General features: G+C 43.0%; 1 protein-coding gene across 3 annotated transcripts; it reads right to left on the reverse strand.

Annotated features, from left to right (window-relative positions):
• Positions 1-8,250: 8,250 nt before the first annotated feature.
• Positions 8,251-20,961, reverse strand: VDAC3 (voltage dependent anion channel 3). 3 transcript variants are annotated; one of them, XM_019798705.2, is made up of 10 exons: positions 20,763-20,961; positions 18,611-18,679; positions 17,823-17,872; positions 16,847-16,849; positions 14,591-14,743; positions 13,733-13,785; positions 11,555-11,782; positions 10,106-10,256; positions 9,235-9,292; positions 8,251-8,790 (listed from the first exon to the last, which is right to left on the reverse strand). In XM_019798705.2, the coding sequence occupies exons 2-10, from the start codon at positions 18,675-18,677 to the stop codon at positions 8,699-8,701; spliced, it is 855 nt and encodes a 284-aa protein (XP_019654264.2). In that variant the 5' UTR covers positions 18,678-18,679; positions 20,763-20,961; the 3' UTR covers positions 8,251-8,698. The 3 variants fall into 3 exon arrangements, with proteins under 3 accessions (XP_019654264.2, XP_019654265.2, XP_034503494.1); XM_019798706.2 differs by lacking the exon at positions 20,763-20,961 and adding an exon at positions 20,557-20,577; XM_034647603.1 differs by lacking the exon at positions 16,847-16,849 and having other exon boundaries at positions 20,763-20,956.
• Positions 20,962-21,689: the final 728 nt, after the last annotated feature.

Here is a 21,689-nt window from a genome sequence, read left to right on the forward strand (position 1 = left end):
GTTTGCCTCTGGTCTTTTTCTAAATATCTGTATGTGTTTTGTTTAGTTTCCACAGAAATAAAAGCTACATAATTTGTTTACTTCTATTTTTCAGATAACTTTCTTATTTTACTATTACATGTTTGTACACAAAACAGACATGAGCAGGAGAAGGAAAAAATGACACACACACAGCCCAAAAGCATCCTGAAGTCCCCGCTGTGAGCACACGCACGTGCACGCGCACGCTGATTCTTCAGCCAAGAACGGACAAGAGGGTGCGTCCCGGGACGGGATCTTTGTTCGAAGATGTATCCCCGCTTCCGGGCTCGGCGTCTCCCTCGTGACCCTGAACGTAGCCTCTAGACGGGAGTGGGGCGGTGGGCAGGGGGTTCTCGCGCCCAGGGCTAAGGGCCTCGCCGAGGAGCGCCCGTCCTCTTCCCCCCGCGCCCTGCGGTCCAGAAGCGGCGGGGCTCGTGAGCTCCATCTCCTGCTGCAGCCGGGAAGGTACCCGAGGGACGCTGACCAGGTGTGAAAAGTTCGTCGTCTCCACAAAGAAATTTGCTTCCTCTGATTTTTAGGATGCCATTCTAGGCCTTTCCTTTCCCCGCTTCTGATAAAAACCAGATTCAAGAGAAAGTTCGATTTCCTCCTCAGTGTGTAAGAGCAGTAACAGCAAAACAGCGGCAGCTGGAGGCGGCGTCCGGGGAGAGGGGCTGCGGGAGCAGAGGCGGGGAGCCCAGGGGGCAGAGGTCACGCGTGCACAGCCCCCGGATGACCGAGCTCGCAGCCGATCACGTCGCCGGCAGTGATGAGAGAAGCCGTGCCCGCGCCCCCTCCCCGGCCCGTTACCTGACGGAGGTGCCGTCGCCCCGTCCCTTCCCGCAGGGGGGCGGGGAGGTGAGCTCCGGCGGAGGAGGGTCACCTCGGGGGAGGCGGACGCTGGGAGGGCCCCCTGCCCGGCCGCGGAGAGCCCTTCATCTGAGTCCAGCAGCAGCAGCCTCTTCCTCGGAAAACGCCAACGGCCTCGGACCGGGGCAGCTCCGACGACCCCGGCGTCTTCCTGGGATTTTGTCACCACATCACCGCCTGCAGAGGAGAGCGGAGTGGGGCTCAGGGGAGCGCCCTCCCTGTGTCCGGGCTCCTCTCAGAGGGACAGTCGGCCCGGAGGACAGGCGACAGCTCCCAAAGGAGCGTGAGCTCCCAAGACAGTGTTCTTTTACTTCGTTTTCTGCCTTTCCAAGACGATCGAACTTCTGAGCAAATATGTAAACACGGTGGTTCATTCTTAACAGGATACCGTTCCCCTTCATCATTCAGGGCGCGGTGGCCTGTCCAGTTCTAGGGCGGCCGTGAGTCCGTCCAGTTACACAAGGAGGCCGGCAGAGGGCGCCGGGAGGCCATGCAGCGTGCTCCGTGGAGCCCTCGCCAGGGAGACCACCCGGCGCTTGAGTGGAGCGGGTCCTGGAGTCAGGGAGCGCTGGGCCCCAGGGTCGATGTCGATGTCGACCACCGCCTCTGCCCGTCAGCGCGTTCCCTGGGGCCTCACGTGGGGCTGTAAGGAGTTCTGGGGGGCACGGTGTAGTGAAAGGACCCATTCCGGGCCTGGCTCAGAATAGGGCTCCATAAACTGGTGGGTGTGCCTTCCCTTGTTTGGTTTTTTGGGTGGGTTTTTAAATTTTTTTAAATTTTTTATTTCTTTAATAATTTTCTTATTATGTTAGTCACCATACGGTCCATCCCAAGTTTTTGATGTAAAGTTCCATGATTCATTACTTGCATATAACACCCAGTGCACCATGCGATAGGTGCCCTCCTTACTACCCATCCCCGGTCTATCCCATTCCACCTCCCTCCCCTCTGAAGCCCTCAGTTTGTTTCCCAGAGTCCATAGTCTGTCATGGTTCATTCCCCCTCTTCCCTTGTTTTTATGGGAACTTTTTTGTGGATGATTCCTCTCAGGGGGACTGCTTGGAGGAAAACTTTAAATTAGATGGTGGAGAAAATGAATAGAAAATAAGCCACAGTTAGTTGAACAAGACAAAACAGCCAGAGACTAAAACCAGAGAACGGGTTCTCTGCATGCTAGGTGGAGGAAGAAGATTGATGAGACCTGTAGAATATGGTTAAATTTTCATGAAGGGGGGAAATGTAGCCCCGTCCTTGGATTGTCACCCTCTTATTTTCCTAGCACGTCATCCTTTATTATTGAAGGAAACAACCCTGAAGCATATTTTGAAAAAAAAGGACAAGTCACCTACACTCCGTCATCTCCCCACATTGAGACACCAGTCTTTCAAACACCTGGAGCTGGCCGGGCACTGGGGAAACTAAGGCACAGAATGAGAAAAAGTTTAGGCAGACAAATGGCCAGAGGACCAGAGTAAGCCCCAGGCTTCCCGACCTCCTCTCAGCCTCTCCCTCTGAGCAGCTGTCAGATGGTGTCCACAACTGTGGTCTCTAGAAAAAGGGAGGAAGGACTGTGCCGTACGCCTGGGAGGAGAGTCTCAGAAGGAACACTGGCAGGGGATTAAGAACCTGGAAGCCCAGGGGCGCCTGGGTGGCACAGCGGTTGGGTGTTTGCCTTCGGCTCAGGGCGTGATCCCGGCGTTATGGGATCGAGTCCCACATCAGTCTCCTCTGCTGCGAGCCTGCTTCTTCCTCTCCCACTCCCCCTGCTTGTGTTCCCTCTCTCGCTGGCTGTCTCTCTCTCTGTCAAATGAATAAATAAAATCTTTAAAAAAAAAAAAAAAGAAGAAGAACCTGGAAGCCCAGGAGGAAAGGGTGAGAGAGTTCTTCTGCCTCTTTTTATAAAGGAAACATGAGGAATTCAATCTGATTTAAAGTAAGAAGTTTCTGACTCAACAAAGGTGATCAGCTGTTCTCTAATCTCTACTGGCTAGAACAAATGGAGAACGTAAGAAGCGAAAGGGATTTGGGCTACAGTAGGATGTACAGTTCCCTTGCCTTTTCCCAAGGCTTGACATTTGGAGGTTCAAACAAATCCGAATGTAGACATTCCAAATTAGGAGTCGGGTAGGGTGTTGGGGAAGGGAGTGAGGTCAAAAAGAAAACTGACGTGCACGCCAGAAGCAGGACCATCATCTTCTCTTGGCAGCGACAACAGCGACACCCAGTGGAATTAGGTGCAATTGCAACCGTGACCATCTTCCCAGAACCTTTTTAAATTTCAGCAGTGCAATCACCTCCCAGAATAATTATAATTCAGAGAGTTGCTAGAAATGTCAATATCTGTTTCTTTGATGGCCACAGGAAAATACGAAGGAGAACTCCAGTCCGTGTGCAGAAATCCCCATGACTTAGAAGCCAAGCCAGGCCCACCTGCCTGCTGGCTCATTTCCATCCATTCAGTAAATACTCCGTGGGTCCCTATCGTGTGCCCCGTGTTGGCCTGGCCGCTGGAGGTAGGGAGACAAAAAGGCCTCTAGGAGTTCACAGGCGGGCAGGGAGGTGGCTAAGCAAAAATGCAGTACGTGATTGTTGCCACCTCAAGGGTGGGGAAGCTTTCCCTGAAGAAGCAGAAATTTGGCAGAAACTCCAAGTGCAAAGTGGACGGTGAGAGCATTGGTTCAGTTTGGGAATCAGAGTTTTAGACGCTCACAGACTCTCCGAGAAGACGGTCTGACAAGCAGCTTGCAGGGAGGGTTTGCAGGTCACAAGGGCCATCTTATATGGCACTGAGCTTTGGGAACAGCTTTGGGAGGCAGCTGTCAGAAGACAGGACAGGTCACATTCAAGGGCCGAATGCAGCGGGTATGTGGGGATCCCCAGAAGCTGGGCCGAAGCACACACTCCGCTCCCCCCAACACCTTGAGGTCTGCATTCATGTCGTCAGCGGACGAGCCCCAGCTCTGGGAGGAGGTGGGGACTGTGGTTAAAAGCACACACCCTGAGTGCTGTGTTCTGATCTCAAGGTCTCCCTCCACATGACAGGCCCACCTTCAGCACCACACTTTGGCCTCTCTTCCCATCATACTCCCTCCCCCAGGGGCAAGGAGTGCATGTGAATAGTACGTTTGGGAAGAACGAATGGGCATGCTGGAGTTAGTGCCTTCCTCTGGGAGCACTCAATTCCCCCTCCACCATCCACCCAACCTGGGCCTGGGGGAGGCCTGCCCGGCCCGATGCTGCTGTCACTCCCACCCTAAGCACGTGTCAAGTAGCCTTCATCAAAAGATGCAGCTTTTGCCTTCTGTCCACTGACACCGCGTCCTAATTTACCATTTGTTTAAAACCGAGGAAGAATGGTGCTATTATCTGACCACCTGTATTCTGAGGAGGCCCGTGAGGCCGTCAGAATCTCCGAGGACAGGCAGATGTCATGCGAAAAAGCTACTCACGCAAACACAACGCCAGGGTGTAGAATTAGAGAAGGCTGAGGAGAGAGCCTGAATGTTGACATTTGAGTGAGGGCAAAAGAGAAGAAGGATTTGATTCCAAAGGGCAACAGGCAGAGAGTACACAGAGCACGCGCCATCAGAGGCTGTGGCCTTACAGGGCGGATGGTCTTCATGTGCAGAAAACACGGCGACCCTCACGTGCGTGCAGCGAGGTGACACTGTAGGGCAGCCCGCAGATGGCTTCAGCTCTCTTAGAGCTCCTCCTGTCCAGGGTTCTAGAACCTGAGGCTGGGCCATGTTACAGGCGAGTTCCAAGACAGGCAGCGAGCCACAGAACTCTGGGACTTACCGCCCTCCTGCTCCTTAAGCAGCGGGGCTCAGGGACGAAGGTGGATTAGCAACGCATCGTGTCGTCTTCTGAGCCCTCGGAGAACTAATATTTAAATCGTGATGCGGGGGGCGCCTGGGTGGCTCAGTCAGTGAAGTGTCTGCTTTCGGCTCAGGTCATGCTCCCTGCAGGGAGTCTGCTTCTCCCTCTCCCTCTACCCCTGCCCCCTGCTCGTGCTCTCTCTCAAGTAAAAAAAAAAAAAAAGAATCTTTAAAAAATAAATAAAATGTGATGGGTAAACTTCAGTCTCTTAAAATTTAATAAAAACCCCATGCCTAATTAGTTTCTTGGCACAACAAACACCAGGACTTCGATCTATTTGGGTAACTCTCCTAAGGGTGTAGGGGCCCCTGGTGTTTCTTGCCTCGGCCAATGTCTTGGGGCTCAGTCCCCCTCAGACTAGGGGGCACATGGTCTGCTGCGCTGCACACACGGCGCACCCATCACACACGCTGCCTGCCCATGGTGCGGCCCACGGTGCGGCCCAGGCGCTGTCTGCCTTTCCAAGCGATATTAATTAGAAGAGTATTCCCTTAATTACGGAACTAAATTCACTTTAGAAAAAAATAAAGTCCGAAATCATTAAAAATTATTCATGATTCCAACTTCCTGAAATAATGAATATTAATACTTTGGAATATTTTCTCCCATTTCCACATATACTTTATTTTTAAAGATTTGAGAGAGAACATGGGGGGGTGGACAGAAGGGGAGAGAATCTCAAGGAGACTCCGCACTAAGCACAGAGCCCCCCGTGGGGCTCCGTCTTCCTACCCTGAGATCACGACCTGAGCCCAAACCAGAGTCATACACTTAACCAACTGAGCCACTCAGGCGCCCCAACATATACTTTTTAAAAAAAATAAAGCTGAGGTTAGTTTTTTACTCTGCTTTTTCTATTTAACATATTGTGAATAATCCTCAATGGTTATTATTCTTCAAAAACATGATTTTTAATGGCTGAAGAATGTGCCACTTGATGAACACACATACGCCCGTTACACAGGTGGAAATGTTACACGTTTTCTCCGGGATCAAGGACACCGCCATGCGCATCTCTAATGAGTTCCTTAAGGCAAATTCCTAAGAGCAGAGTCACTGAATCAAAGAATCCACTGACTTTAAAAACATGTAAGCTAGAATGTCAGTTCTCTGTTCCCAGGTGCAAAGCTTACAGGCTATGGTTGAGGCCACACTAAGTGACCTGGAGAGTAAGGCTCAAAAGGCCATGCTGATGATCCTAGCAGTGTCCTGAACGAGTCAATTTAAAATTTGAACAAAAATAAGTGATTGCCCAAGGAGTTATAGGCTAATTGGGGCGGAAAGGAGAGGATGAAGAGGGAAAATAAGGAGAAGAAAGCTGGGGGATGGAGGGGAGAGAGAGGTGCTTGTGTGCCTTTTATGGAGGAGAGAGGGAGCTACTGAGAATTCCCACTATGAGAAACCACCAAGACCTGCTCTGTCCTAGAACCGTCTCGTGGCTTTCCGTCCTGGACGACTGGACTCCGAGGCGTCTGCAGTTCCTGCTGCAAGGAGTAAGATTATGTCACACAAGGTGACCGCTACATGAGCTCCAGAAGCCTGCCTTCCTGCTGCGGGCCAGCGCCCCACCCGCGCTCGGCCGCGAACTGTACGAATTTGTTGTGAACTCCTCTCCCTTTTCCTCTCCTGTGGTATTTCTCTCCTATAATGGTGGTTCAACCCACAAAGATAATGAGAAAATCAAATTACATCATGTGGTTGGTATCAGAGATCTTTTCCAACATAAGGAGTGCTGAATTTGGGTGCTAGTAAAGATAATCTTTGGTGATTGGGGGGGACTATCTTGCAGCACTAACATTTTTCAAAAAGCAAGCGTTGTGTCTAGTTGTTTTTAAGGTGACTCATTTGGAAACTGAGCAAGAATGTGAACAGGCAATCAGAGAATTTATAAATGATCAATAAATACATGGAAACAGCTCCAACTCACTGGCAATTAGAGAAATACAAATTAAAGTAAGATACCATTTTTCATTTCTAAGACTGGTAAATATTTTTAAGTTTGAGGACATTCAGTGCTATTGAGGATGTGAAAAATGGGCACTCTTGACTACCAATGGTAGAAATATAACTTGGTATAAAATTTCTGAAGGATGATTTTGTACTACTTATCAAATGTACATGCCCTATGGTTTAGCAATCTCCTAAATTTAGTTAAAATGAAATAGAATTAAAAACTGATTTCTTCCAGAGCTCCCGGCTGGCTTGGTTGGTACAGCATATGACTCTTAAATCTTGGGGTTGTGAGTTCAAGCCCCATGTTGGGTGTAGAGATTACTTAAAAAAAAATTTTTTTTTCAGTTCTTCCATTGACCTAGTTACATTTCAAGTGCTCAACAGCCACACGTGGCTACCATATGAGGCAATGCAGACAGATCATTTTCATCACGAGAGAAAGATCTACTGGGCAGCACTGCTATGGAAATATTTACAGAAGTGGTCATTCAATGGAGCATTGTTTATAAAGCAAAAAACGCCATACAGTAAAAAGGAGAATAGTTAATATCACATTTATAAGTCACGTAGAATAAAAAAATGTGAGGCAGAGCTGTATGAACAAACAGAAGATGTGATGTGTCAAATGTAGACGCGTACTGCGGGGCGCCTGGCTGGCTCGGTTGGCTGGATCTCAGAAGTTCAAGCCCCATGTTGGGTATTGAAATGACTTAAAAATAAAATCTTTAAAAAATAAAATAAAAATAAATAAAAGTATACTGCAAAACAAGATATGCATTTTCACATTTTATATAAAGATATTTACGTAATCTCTAAAGACAATGAAAAATATTTGCAAGGATATGTATCAAACTGCTAGAGAGAGCAGAAAGGGACTGGAGAGAGGAATAGGAATTTTCACTTTTTTTGTGTCTGACTGAATTTGTTGCAACCAGCATATACTGTTTTTAGAAAAAGATTTCCAAAAGATTCTATTTTTAGAAAGGAAGATATTCACTAAGTAAGCCCTGAAGGTATTACAGCCTACTCATTTCTTTTCTAAGCTGGTATCTTCATTCTTTGGTTACCATTTCTCTCGGTCCAGTACTCGAAAGCACTTTCCTGAAGCCCTGAGGGGAGCCACAGATGGGCCTCCTCCAGCCTCCTAGGCCTCCTCCGGCTGGCCTCCTCCTACCCATCTTTTCCCCACAGCATTTCCCCAACCCTACTCTTCCCTTGCCGGTCTTTCTGCCCGCTCCCCTCCCCCACTACTCTTTCTCAGCCACTTACACAACTACCAGTATGATCCCGCTCTACACAGCGCAGTAGGAAGCAAGCACCCCAACAGATACGCCTCCGCCCAGCGGGCCGGAACTCACTGTCGCACTCCTCGGCCTGAGTGCAAAGGAGCAGTCAGCACGATGACCCAGAGTGGAAGGGACAGGTAAGTCAGACGTACCACCTTTGATACAAATCCCACCCACCTATGAGGGTATTTTTCAAAACAAAACCAATCACACCAAATAGAAGAAAACCACCACTAGCAAGTCAGATGAGTGATTATGTTCCAAATGTGATGGATTTATTTTATTTTACTCTGATGCAAAACCAAAGATTCCACTACAGCACAGAGACCAATAATATTAAAAGGTCATGAAAAAGTGGTGTGGGACATGCAGGACGTGATGTACAAACTGGAGGACCGGGTCATTTCCTTCGTAACATGACACTACACTGTCGCTGAGGAACACATTTAAAATAACACTGTGGAACTCAACTGAAATGTGGCACAAACATGACAACTTCCAGGCATGCCTTCAAGTACCTCCCTTAGGATGGACCTGCGATCTCTAGACTTCAGTGTGGGGAGGGTTATGATTCTTTGGAAGAATAAAAAGTTCACACTTTTGAAATTTCACAGAAGAATTTTAAGGCCAAAACATAGTGGGTTCTCTTCACCTCCAGGGACAAATCGGATGCTTTACTCAAAACCACATTAAGCTTCTAGTTCAAATCCCAATCCAACCTTGTGACCTCCTGCATTGAAGTTCTTTCCATCGATTAAAGCTGATAGGGTCAGTTTGACACCTAGGAAGAAGAAAACACCACAAACACTCATAACAAGTATTACACTCAGATCTTCATTTTCTAGAAACAACGGACAGAGTCAAGGGCGCAGATTACAGCTGGGTGTAAGAGTTACAAGCATTCAGGTACAACTAAGTCAATACAGGGTTATCTATAATCATCTGATCTGCAATGAGCAAGGCATAATCACAGCAAACTTCACCTGGAGTTCAGGGTTAAGAATAACGAGTGATCAACCAAATTCACAAGCCAGAGAGACCAAATTACAGTAAAAAATACGTACATCCTTTCAAAAGCACTTGATCTGCTTTACTTTGTATGGACAAACAACAGTGACAAAATGGTCTGAATTGACCTGCAGTTGATTGTAGGTTTTATAGGTTATTTTCATTATTCCTCCATTACCTCCTACCCACGCCCATTGTTACTAATTCCTTTACTCACCTGGTCGAAGGGTCTGAGTATAACCCAGTCCAATCAGGCTGGCATTATTTACTTTAGCCTAAAGATTAGGAGAGGAAATAAAAACAGAAAACAATCAACTTCATAATACGTAAGTCCAGTACAACCACTATTTCATGCACCAGATTTCCGAAACTAAAGCAACTTCGGGCCAGTCTAGAACTACCAAAACTGAAAATTTAATTAATAAAAGTCTTTTCAGTTAATAGGACTGGTAGGGATAGTAGGGTCCTCAAGAATGCATGTTTAAAGGCCTCAAGCAAAATTTTTAAAACACTATGCATCCAAACACCCCTGGTATACTGAATTTTTTGAGATGTCAGTTTATAATCTCTGACAGTGGTTAGAACATGAACTCTGGTGAGAGAAGATCTGGATTCCAATCTTGCCACTTAATTTTGTGACTTTGGGCAAGTTACCTGACCTGTCCAGGTCTCAGTTCCCTCATCTATAAAACGGGCGTGAGGATACTACTCACCACATGGAGTAGTGGGGAGGATTAAATGAGATATTACACATTAAGCCCTTAGCACAGTACCTGAAATTTAAGAGCTCAATTAGTGTCATTATTAATAAGAATTACTAATAGCAACAGGAATAGTAATCAAATCCCATGAATTTACAGATCAGAAAATTTTGAGGCCAAAGAGATAAAATGACTCCAGAAGATCAGACAACAGCCAAATACAGGAGGAACTGGGACTAGAATCCATGTTCCCAGACTTGAGGTATAACACTCTTTTCACTACACGATGACCAGCTCACTAAAGTTAATAAAGGACATGCATGCAACAACCAGATCACAACACTCATTTACAACTTAGCTGAAACCCAATCTGGTAGCACTTCTTACAGACAGAGAAGTTCTACAGTCCAGCTTGTACTTAGCAGCGATGCCGAAACGGGTATTGTTACTGCCGGCCGTCCAGGCAAGGTTTATTGACGTTTCCATCTTCTCGTTAACCTTCTGGTAGATAGACCCTCCAAATTCAGTGCCATCATTCCTATTTTCATGATATAAGAAAAAGTCATAAATATCTTGTTTGTACCACTCTTATGATATGGAAACAAATGCTAAGACTGTTTAGACAAGGATCTCATTTCGCAACTACCTTTTTCAGCGAACTTCTAGTATAAATGACTATGAAACAAAACAAGGAACTAAATCCAGTTATGTAATTTATAACTGGCTAATTAAAATATAATTCACACTGGATTCATTTACTCAGCTCCCCACAATGTAAATTTCTTAGACATAATTCAATTATGCACAAAGGCACATACCTTAGGTAAATATGATCTATAAGTCTTTGAGACTTCAAAGAATTTAGAAACCTAAAGTATAGTTCAATAAAGATTTCTGCAGAACAAAAAATACAGAGTACAAGAACAAAGCCAATTCTGGACTTCATTTGAAACAACGCTAGAGTCAGAAAGCACCACCCCCACAGTATCTAGGGCGTACTACTCTAGAGAAGCACCGAAATTATTGCTTCAAAGCGTCCCAGAACTTAGTCCCTGAGTTCTCATGGTTTTCCTGATCATGCTGTTCCATCAATTTTAATGCCACTGTCTATACCACTGCTTGACTTTATTTCAGGCATCACAGTGAACTGGAATGTCTAGGGGAGAGCAATCCACAACATTTCAAAAACAAAGATATCTTCCTTTGCTTTTTCCCCCCTGGTATACTAACAGTGCCCAGTAGGCCAAGACATAAACTACAATTTAAAAGTTCAAATTCATGTAACCAATTGGATGCAGCCCACAGAAAGGAATCCAGGACTGCTCTGAGGATTTCTGCTTCTTCTGAATGCAACAGGGGTGGCTGAGTTGTGACCGAGGGTACCCGAAAAGCTCTGCAGAATCACTGGAGATGGTCCAGGTGCTCAGATCAATTAGGTGGTTGCTCTTCATGACCCAGAGCTGCTTCCAGATACTGCCAAACTGAATAAGGCACCGGAGGAAGCAGAAATATCTCCAAAGGATCCCTCTGATCAGGAGGTGACCTATGCCTGGGCTCTCTCCATCCCAGTGGTTCTTGTATAGATCCTAACCCTTCCTAAAGTTCGGGGTACAGGCTGAGAGGCCAGTAACTACCAGTAGCACAGCACAATGCACCCAGTGCACTAACGTCTGGCAATGTTTTGCTGACTAGGAAAAAAGTACAGTGAGGCTGGATATCCACCAAAGCATATTAAATGCAAGTACGATCATTTCTAACCTTCTCAACATGCTAATGGCTACCATCTTTTTGGGCGACTGCACCAGTGCTAAAGGCAGATGAATTATAAACACTCACACATGAGTGTGCAGCTGGAAGTCTGCAGCCTTGTAACCCAGGGCGAAATTATTCTGTGACAGTTTGGATTTGGCTGTGTCAAAACTCATCTGATAGCCAGCAAGCCAACCTTCAAAGGCTAACACAGCCCAGCCATAGATGGTTGGTCCAGAAAAATCTATATCAACATTACTGCCAAGACTGAAACAATCCCGTTTGTAAGAGGCCTTCAATTTTCCACTCTTCTTTCTGTAAGAAATAAAAACAACACAATGAAAACAACATGAGTTTCTACTACTGTCCAGAAATCTTCAGAGTAAGATCACCTCTCTCCCCCAATGTAAATACTATTTCAGTAGATGGCATATATACAGTAAAGTTTCAAATGACAGCTCTACAAATATAATTTTGTTAGGATTAGAAATGCATATACTGGGGCACCCAGGTGGCTCAGTCGGTTAAGCATCTGCCTTTGGCTCAGGTCATGATCCCAGGGTGCTGGGACTGAGCCTGACATCAGGCCCCCTGCTCAGCGGGGACACTGCTTTCCCCACTGCTTGTGCTCTCTCTCATGTACACGCTCTCTCAAATAAATACGCAAAATCTTAAAAAAAAAAAAATGCATATACTATTTTTACCTATTCTTCACTGTAAGTTCAAATGACAGGATATTTCATGATTAATATCACGAAAGCATGAATAAAAGTATAAAAAGAAATAAGCTATTTCAGTACCAAATTAATAATTTGAATATGTATGTATTCATGAGAACCCAAATTTCTTTAAATGTTTTTAAATGCCCAAATGCTACAAAACGTAACACCTGACATACTTCACTTCTAAGTCAGTAACCTATCACAACGAACACCGTATTTTCTTTTTAAAGGATACAGTCCTTTAGTAAACATATTTATTTTCCTTAGGGTCAGTGTTTTCTCCCTGGACAACATTAGATGGATGGAAGAGAACTGTACACTTTTGAATGTCAGTACTGAAAACATGAAACTGGTTCTTAATCATCCTTGTCCTATTTAATTAGGCTTCTTCTGGGAATATTTGTCTGGAAAATAACTGAAGTGTGTGGCAGGAATGACACACGTTACAGCTAAGGAAAAATGTCACTTTGCCTTTTTCAAGCACCAACTCATGTGAAGTAGATAGGAAACAACATGGTCCCCATTTTTTAGACAAAGAAACTGAAGTGGAGAGGTTAGGAGATTTCTAAAGGCTAAGAAAGCACGTCAGTAACAGAACTACTGCCTATAGTGTTCCACAGACAGGAGATTACATTGTTTTCTTAAGAAATTAACTTCTCAGCAAAATACCCCATCCACGAATCTTTAGACTAGCTTAAGAAATATCTAGTCTTGGGGCGCCTGGGTGGCACAGCGGTTAAGCGTCTGCCTTTGGCTCAGGGCGTGATCCCGGCATTAATGGATCAAGCCCCACATCAGGCTCCTCCGCTATGAGCCTGCTTCTTCCTCTCCCACTCCTCCTGCTTGTGTTCCCTCTCTTGCTGGCTGTCTCTATCTCTGTCGAATAAATAAATAAAATCTTAAAAAAAAAAAAAAAAAAAAAAGAAATATCTAGTCTTGGAATGCCTAGCTGGCTCAGTCGGTAGAGCGTGCAACTCTTGGTCTCAGGGTTGTGAGTTTGAGCCCCACACTGGGTGTAGAGATTACTTAAAAATAAAATCTTAAAAAAAAAAAAAATCTAGTCTCAAACCCTTCTAGTTCCTCAACTTTCCCTACTACATGCCTCTTTGTATTTTTAAGCTTTGTATTTTTGTTCATCTGTTCAATTTTCAAATCAAAACTCCATCCTGCTTCAACGGAATCCTCCTTTCTCTTTACTGCACATACCAGGTCTCTATGGTATTCCTAACAGCAACCTGCTAAGTTCTCCCGGCATCTAAACTTTTCATTGCAATCCCCTAGTCTAAAGCGCTCTCTCCCTACAGTCTACAAAAACATTTCAGAGGGACGGCTGGGTTGCTCAGCTGGTTAAGCATCTGCCTTCAGCTCAGGTCATGATCCCAGGGTCCTAGGATGGAGTCCCACATCTGGCTCCTTGCTCGGTGGGGAGCCTACTTCTCCCTCTGCCTGCAGCTCCCTCTGCTTGTGCTCTCTCTCTCAAATAAATAAATAAAATCTTTAAAAAAAATTTTTTTTTTTCAGAAGACGGGGTTTGGATAATTACCCTGTGTTCGGTACAAATATGGTATCAAGAGTCAGTTTCAATCCTTCAGCCAACTGAAAAACAAAGATTTAAAATAAACAATTAGTAATTTTCTCTTTTTTTTGATCCAAGAAACCAATTTTAAAGTTTTCTCTAACTTCCTAACAAAAAAAAAGGGAGCCATTAAAGTAAGCCAAATATTAAGTTACTTACTGAATTATGTCTTTATCCTTCCCCTCCCCTTCCCCCCCAGGTTTCATTAGATTCTCTCGCTTAAAACCATGTTTAAATGTGGCGGTCAAATTCTATCACAGCCAATAACATTAATTACAGTAAAAAACCAACAAAATTCCAATACAACCAAGTAATCTTGATATTCTCTTGAAAATTACCGTAATGAGATAACCTGACATTTAACAAGCCAACCTAAGGAATTTATGTTGCCTACCTGTGGTAGTGTGCACGTAGATGTACCTCAAAAAACAGTGCCCTATATGTAGCAAATACTTAACAAATATCTGCTGATAAATTTTTCTCTTTGAAGACATCATAGAATTTAGAAACATTTTTCCACGGAGCCAATTTTGCAACGACTACAAAATAAAATCAAACTACCTCACTGTAAATAGTTTGGTTTACCCAGGAGAGGCTCAATCATAAGCAGAACTGGTCAGAACAGAGATGTAATGTGATAATTATGGACTCACAAAGCTTTACTTTCTAGAAATCTAAGACATATCAAAGAAGGCCAAATGCAGAGAAAAAATATGGCTACCATCTAGGTTATAAGATCTCATTCACACTGTATTTGGGGTTTATAGATCATTTTACCTGCAAGATAAATTTAACCTACAAATAACTTCTAATGCTTTCTCTTACCTTATTCTCCAAAGAGATTTCTGTTCCAAGAGTATTGTCTGTGTTCCACTTCTGGGTGAAGGTAAGTCCATAGTTACAGACCTTATATTTGGTCTCTAGGTTTCCTGACGCTTTCCCTGTATCAGTGTAAGCATGACCAGAAGTAGAAAATTCCTGATAAGCAAGAAAAATAATTACTTTAAAATCAACTCATCAAACAGAAAACACTCATTTCAGAAAGCAGTGTTCAATGGATCAGAAATCAATATAGTTTGTTACCAAAATGTATTTCCTGCCCTCTCATTTCTGAAGTTCCACCAGTTTCAGATCTTTCCATTATTCCACCGCTCTTATTGATACTTCTTGTTCCATATACTCTCTCTTACTAAAATGGAAATCTTAAATTCTCTCCACTAAAAGAGAAATATCTTTACTGAAAATAAATGCCTTTACTAAAAAGACAAAAATATTGAATCTTAAGTATTTTACTTTCATGACCTGAAAAAAGATTATTCATTCCCTACCATATCTTTCAAACTATTAGTTAATTTTCAAATCCTTAAAAATCCCCAAACACTAGAAAGAACTGCTCTACCCTTTTTTTTTTTTTTAAGATTGTATTTATTTACTTGAGAAGAGACAGAGAGAGTGCTTGCACGTGTGTGCTCGCATGCAAGAGCAGGGGGAGGGAGAAGCAGACTCCCCACTGAGCAGGGAGCCCCACGTGGAGCTCAACCCCAAAGCACTGGGATCATGACCTGAGCCGAAAGCAGATGCTTAACCGACTGAACCACCCAAATGCCCCAGCCCTACCCTCCTTTAATAGAACTTCAGTGCATTAAAAAAAATTGGGGGAGGGGGGCACCTGGGTGGTTCAGTTAAGCATCTGCCTTCGGCTCAGGTCATGATCCCAGGGTCCTGGCGAGCTCCGAGTCAGGCTCCCTGTTCGGTGGAGAGCCTGCTTCTCCCTCTCCCTCTGCCTGCCACTCTGCCTGCTTGGCTATCTCTCTGTCAAATAAATAAATAAAATCTTTAAAAAAAAATTTTTTTTAATTTTTATTGTGGTAAAATACACTTAACATAAAATTTGCCATTATTAAGTGTGCAGTTCAGTGGCATTAAGAACAGTTACACTGCCACAAAAACTTTATTGCTTTGGGCCACAAAACTATTGGTAAAACTTTTGTTATAAACAATCTCAATATTTGAAAGTATGTACTCATTTTTCACAACAAAATGGAATGGTATACGTTGTCTCTTTCTCTCTTCTCCCCACCTTTTAAAGTGCTGTCTATCAAATAGTAACTATGAACACCTTAAAATATATCCTCCTCCCTAGGTAGGTGTCCTTTCAGTCATATGACAATGAGCAAAGGAAACAGATCTCGCTCTAAAAGGAAGCAAACAGTCAACACCTGTCACTGACAATCTATGAACTGTCAAGAAAAAAACCTTCTGACTGGCCCTGTTTTTAGAGAACATTTTTGAAATACTGCCAACAGTCATGAAATGCTGCCAGCCCTGAGCAGTTCTGTTTCACTGCTTGCAATATGAATCCTCCCTTTACCGAAGAGCCTGCTCCCTACCTCCAGTTCTACAGGCTGATGAAACAACTGGGAAACTATGATCTGTTTATCAACACCGTGCAGGAAGTTTCCAAGAGAGTATCATGCTGCACATTTTAGGGCAAGGCCTCGGTACAAAATGACAAAATGCTAGTCATGTTTAATAGTCCGCACAATTACTTAATGTCAGCATTGCTTCCTTTTAGATCCAGCTATCCAGTGTTTTTTTTTTTTTTTTACATATACCTCTCATAAACTTGAAAGTATAGCATAGATAAACCTCAATTTTAGTGTTAGGAAAACTTCATACACAAAACTGAGGTAAAAGTGTATTTAGTCTATATTTTTTCCTTGTTACCATCACTTCTTAGTTTGAAGCTCTCTCAAAAGTCTAAAATACCAGAGGTACAAATCTTAAAAGAAAAAGCCAGAATTTTTCACAATTGCTTTAGTTTCTCTCTAACTTTATCATTAGATCAAACAGTGCAAAATATATTTGTAACATGCATATAACATCTACAGCTCTACAATAAAGGCTAGTAAGCAACAAAACCACCATAAAAATGTTACTATTAAATAGATGGCATATGATAAAAATATTAAGTGGCAATCTAAGAACTGATTGGAGCAACAGATGAAATTTATCCTAAATCAATACCAGAAACCAAAAGCAGCCATAAAAACAAGCACACAAATATGCTGTTTTTCTTACCATCTGAATGAACAGTTCCACACCACAGCAGCATGGAAGGGAGATAAAATTTTAGTCGATTTTTGCAACACAAACCTACCTTGAGCAAATTCTGAAACCCTATTCAAAGTTAGTATAATTGTTCTATTTTAGCAGACCCATAAAACAATATGCCCATCCTAGTAGTAGCTGCATATATATTTATTTACCACTAGAAAAACCAGGGAAAAAATGATAATGACAAACCAGGAGTATGAGACAAAGTATCACACGAATTCCACATTCCTTTAGCTCCTCTAATTAACTTATTGTATCTGGAAATAAAGTTAGCACTGGTTTAAATAGGTAAATACCAAAAAGATAGACAGTCAATGAGCAGAAATCAGAGAATGGGGTGAATGCAAAGTTAACCTATTTGCTAGATTTACTGAATAAAAGTTCTGGTTAATGACACTTTAAAAATATGCCTACATCCTCTACTATATTCTTAACTTTCAGTAAAAAAGACTTTATGAACATCCAATAAAAACTGAAGATTAATCCTTTACATGCATTTTTCTATTTTTGTTTTGATCAATCATGAAGGGATAGACTAAAATTAATGCTTTTGTAAGAGGGCAATAAAACTTGCATGAACCCATTAGAATGGAAGTAAAGTTTTTAGTACCCATATACATATTCATGAAAGTATAAAGATAAGATATTGGCCAAAAAAATACATATATTTTATATCTCCTGAGAATAAGACTCAGCATATTCTTATTACGAGGGGGAGAATTCTCCTTCTTCTTCTGAGAACCTTTGTTCCCAACCAAAATTCAACCTGTCTAGGGCTAATGGGAAGATGCTCATTGAAATCTGAGCATATGACAAAACTGCAGGGAAGACAGCATAGTGCCAAATGTACACTGACTCACAGAACTAGACTAAACAACTTTTTAACAGGTTCCTTGAAGTTAATTATGCTACATCTATTAAAATTATATTGGGTACTCACCACTCCACTACATGACTTGGTTCTCAGATCTATCTTGACCATGCCAAATCCTAGACAAACAGAAAAACACAGTAATGTACAAAATGTGATATTCACTCCAGTTTTGACAACTTAGAGATTATGAAAACAGTCCGTGTACCTTCCATATGGAAAATACACAGTATCCTCACTAGGTGACAGTTCCATTAAAACCTGAACTAAAACGAAATAATTTAAGTATAATTTTTAAGCTCTCCAAGAAAAAAAATTATCAGAAAATATGCTTACATAGTATAAACTTAGATAATTATACTAGTTAATAAGAAAAATCAAATATATAATTTTAAAAAATTAAAAATTAAAAGATTAAGTTTTAAAAACCAAAAATAAATGTCTATTTGGGATCAAGAATATGTTACTCCAAAGAAGTCAAAAGTTGTGTCTTCATGCTCATGAAAACACTGCCCTTATTTGGAGGAGGAAAAATGTACCCCCCACTTTAACTACCCCCAGGGCTAGCCAGAGGAGACAGAAGTATTACATATTTCTATTACTTCATCTTACAGATAACATTAAATATGCAAATATATACACATCCATACATGTATATAATTGCTTTTAATGCCTGTAAGGCACTCTACCTCTAAAGAGTCAAATATAATAATCTGTTGATAGTTATCCCCTTAAATCTTGTGAAGTAGATTAATGTTAACTTAATCTCATTTTACTAGCACTGCATCTTGCATACAGTAATAAGCATTCAACACTAACCCTTACCCCAAATTGGAAATGTACAACAGCATACTTACCATATCCTTTATTGAAGATATCCTTGGCGGCCTTTCCTAGGTCACAGTAAGTCGGTGTGTTACACATATCTTATAAAGAAAAATAAGGACAAAGGAATAAAAATAGCCATTTAGTATTTATTTACCCCCAGCCCTAGTATTTAGTCCTGGGAGAAGAGGTGTACAGTTCTCTCTTCCTGCACATCATTAATGCGTATACACTAATGCAAGCAAAGTTAGGAGAAGGCATTCTGCTTCTTTACAAAGAACTTTCCAGAATACTGGATAATAAAAGGGTTTTTTCATGAGATTCACAGAGATCATCTTTCCGACTGCATTTCAAAGAAAAGAAATTCTCACAGACTGAAGGAGATGCTTTATTAAATTGGACTTTTTACTTAAAAAAAATACATATATATATACACACATATATATATATACACGCAAACTTTACAGAAGAACATTTCTTGGGCTGTTATAAAGCCAACAGCTACTAAAGTGACAAGGTAAAATTGTTTTGAAGAACTGTAAGAACAGATGCATTAAAAATCTTCAGGGTTAACATTTTTGCCACTGTGAAATTCAGCTCTTAAAATAAGAATTACCATACAAATTGGAATGCATTCAACCAGAATACGTCCTCTCTCAAAGATCTTTTAAAAATACAATTATATAATCTTATCCATTAATCACAAACAAGATAAATTCTACCTGCAGTAATCCTGGTTACCAAAAATTGGCAATATACTCTAAAGTTAAAGCCTTCAAAAACCAAAAGTGCCTTCACTTTTCACCTTACCTACTTGGCATTCACACAGCTTTCCTACTGCCGATATGGCTCTCACATTAAAGTTCTCAGAAGTTCTATCTACACGGATAAACATACCACCCCTTTGCCCTCTTTGTATAATGGGAAATCTCTTTGGACAGCAGCCTCAAGAGCCATGTCTAACCAACTGTAGAACCATCTCAAGCAGTCCCATTAGCCCAATACCAGAAAAATCCAGAGCACCAGCTACCCATGCAATTACTACACCTGAACTATCTACACAGTCAAACTAATACTTATATTTAGCTTGGCTCTTAATCTGCCCTCTGCTAAGTTTCTGCCTATACCATCATATCTGAACACAACATACACCCATGATGCACTTTTTAATTGTGAATGTCATTTAAAATTTGTTCCTTAACCTACACCTGTCGAATATGACAGACATTAAATGTTAAGAGGGCAGAATATAATATAAAATATATATATAAAGAGGAAAGAGTATAGTAAAGGTGAAAGAGTGAGTATAAATGTACTGACTCATATGATAATAAAACTTGGTCCTAAGTCACAGGGTTTCAGAGTTCACTTCCAGGGCAATTCGTTTACAATCCAATTCCCTGCATTCAAATAATCGAGTGTAGACTATTTACACATTGCCAATTGCAATCTGATATTACTCTTTATTATTTCAACCGATGCTGGTATCTGATGAAATTTTGCCAGAAGTCTTAATTTGAGGAGATCAGAATAGAAAGGCAGGCACTATATATAAAAAAAAAAACAACGTTATGCCTTTACAGCCTGGATTTTCATCTACTGACAAGAGAAAAGATACACGTAAATATTTGGAAACATCCATCTGATGACAGTCTTTTAGCATTTTGCTTTATTTTTCAAAACCACTGCTAGACACTTTGCAAAAGTGTAGCCGGTTTAGTTTACTCAATTCTGCCCAGTTCAAGCTTACTTTTTCAGGCCCACGATTCTGATGGGTAATGCACTGCTGGTATGATCAAGCAAAAAACAGAGAAGACACAGAGACTTCATGTCACTCGGGAGTAAAGCTATCATCATATATTTCTATCAGCTCTACAAAATGCACTTGTTTGCTGGCATGCACAACATACGAGGTTGCTTTAGATGCAGACAGAGGGGAAGGGTTAATTAGGTAATACTGCTTTACACAATTACTAACTTGACAGTCAGTAAAGAGCCCCTTTTGTTCCTCGTTTCGCCTTTTCCAGTTGCACGTAGAGCATCCTCCCCTTGGCGATAAGGAGTGCTACAGAGCTCCCCTGATACTGGACGACAATTCCAGAGAGGAAGCTGGGGGCAGGGAGGGGGGGAGGGGTTGGGAGGATAGGTTTGGGGTTCGAGGATCCACCTTCCCTAGAAACCAACCTCCTTTCTGGCCTGACGCCTAGAAGAAAGTCCTGTGGGCCCACCAGGAAGGGAGAGGGTCGCGGCTCAGCGATCCGAGAGCCGCTCCCCACGCCGGCGCTATGGCTCCATCACCTGAAGCAGCCAGGGGAGCAAGGTCCCCTCTGCCCTCCGCGACCCGGCGGGGCCCGCTCCCCGTTAGACTCCTCTCTCCCTTCTGAGCCCTCCGTTAGGCCCGCCTCCCGTTGGGTCCCCTGCTCTCTGGCGAGTTGCCACCCACCCCGGTCCAAAAAAAAAAAAAAAAAAAGGCGCCTGCGCGGCCTCACTCCCCCCGCGGCGCCTGCGCGCCCCTACCCGCCCCTCCCGCGCACGGCGTTTGCGCCGTAGTGTCGCGCCGGGGTCGCGCGCGCCGCGGGTCTGAGTGCCGAGAGGAACAGCTGGGGGGAACCCAACTGTCTGGCTCCGTGTGCGCGCGTGCGCGAGAGGGCCCGGCGAGCAGGTGGCCGGAGCAGGAGTTGACGTAGGCGAAGAGGCCTGGGGGACCGCACCTTTGTCCCTGAAGGGGCTCGCTCTCGCGAGAACGCTCGGAGGTTACTAGTTACCGTTGCTATGGGAGGGGCCGCGGGCGAGGCTGGCGGAGAGGACCTGGGACACCCCTGATGGACGCTGTGGCCTGGCTTGTTTCGTTCAGATGCGGAGCAGACCTTTACGGGAATTTCGTCCCCGACTGACTAAAATTCAAGAATGTAACCCTTAGGTTTTCTCATCTTAAGGATGAGTAAACGGGACCCCAGGGGTAAGTGACGTGACTTATTCAAGATCACACAGGTAGCGATAGATTATAATTAAAAGGGAGAGAGGAGATGCAGGAAAGAAAGCTCTTCTTTAGAGAAGAATACCAGCTAATAAATATAGAAGAAATTATAGAAAGAGAAAATCACCACTCTG

This window comes from Ailuropoda melanoleuca, chromosome 18 (assembly GCF_002007445.2).
Source record: "Ailuropoda melanoleuca isolate Jingjing chromosome 18, ASM200744v2, whole genome shotgun sequence".
In the NCBI taxonomy this organism is placed as follows: Eukaryota; Metazoa; Chordata; class Mammalia; order Carnivora; family Ursidae; genus Ailuropoda; species Ailuropoda melanoleuca.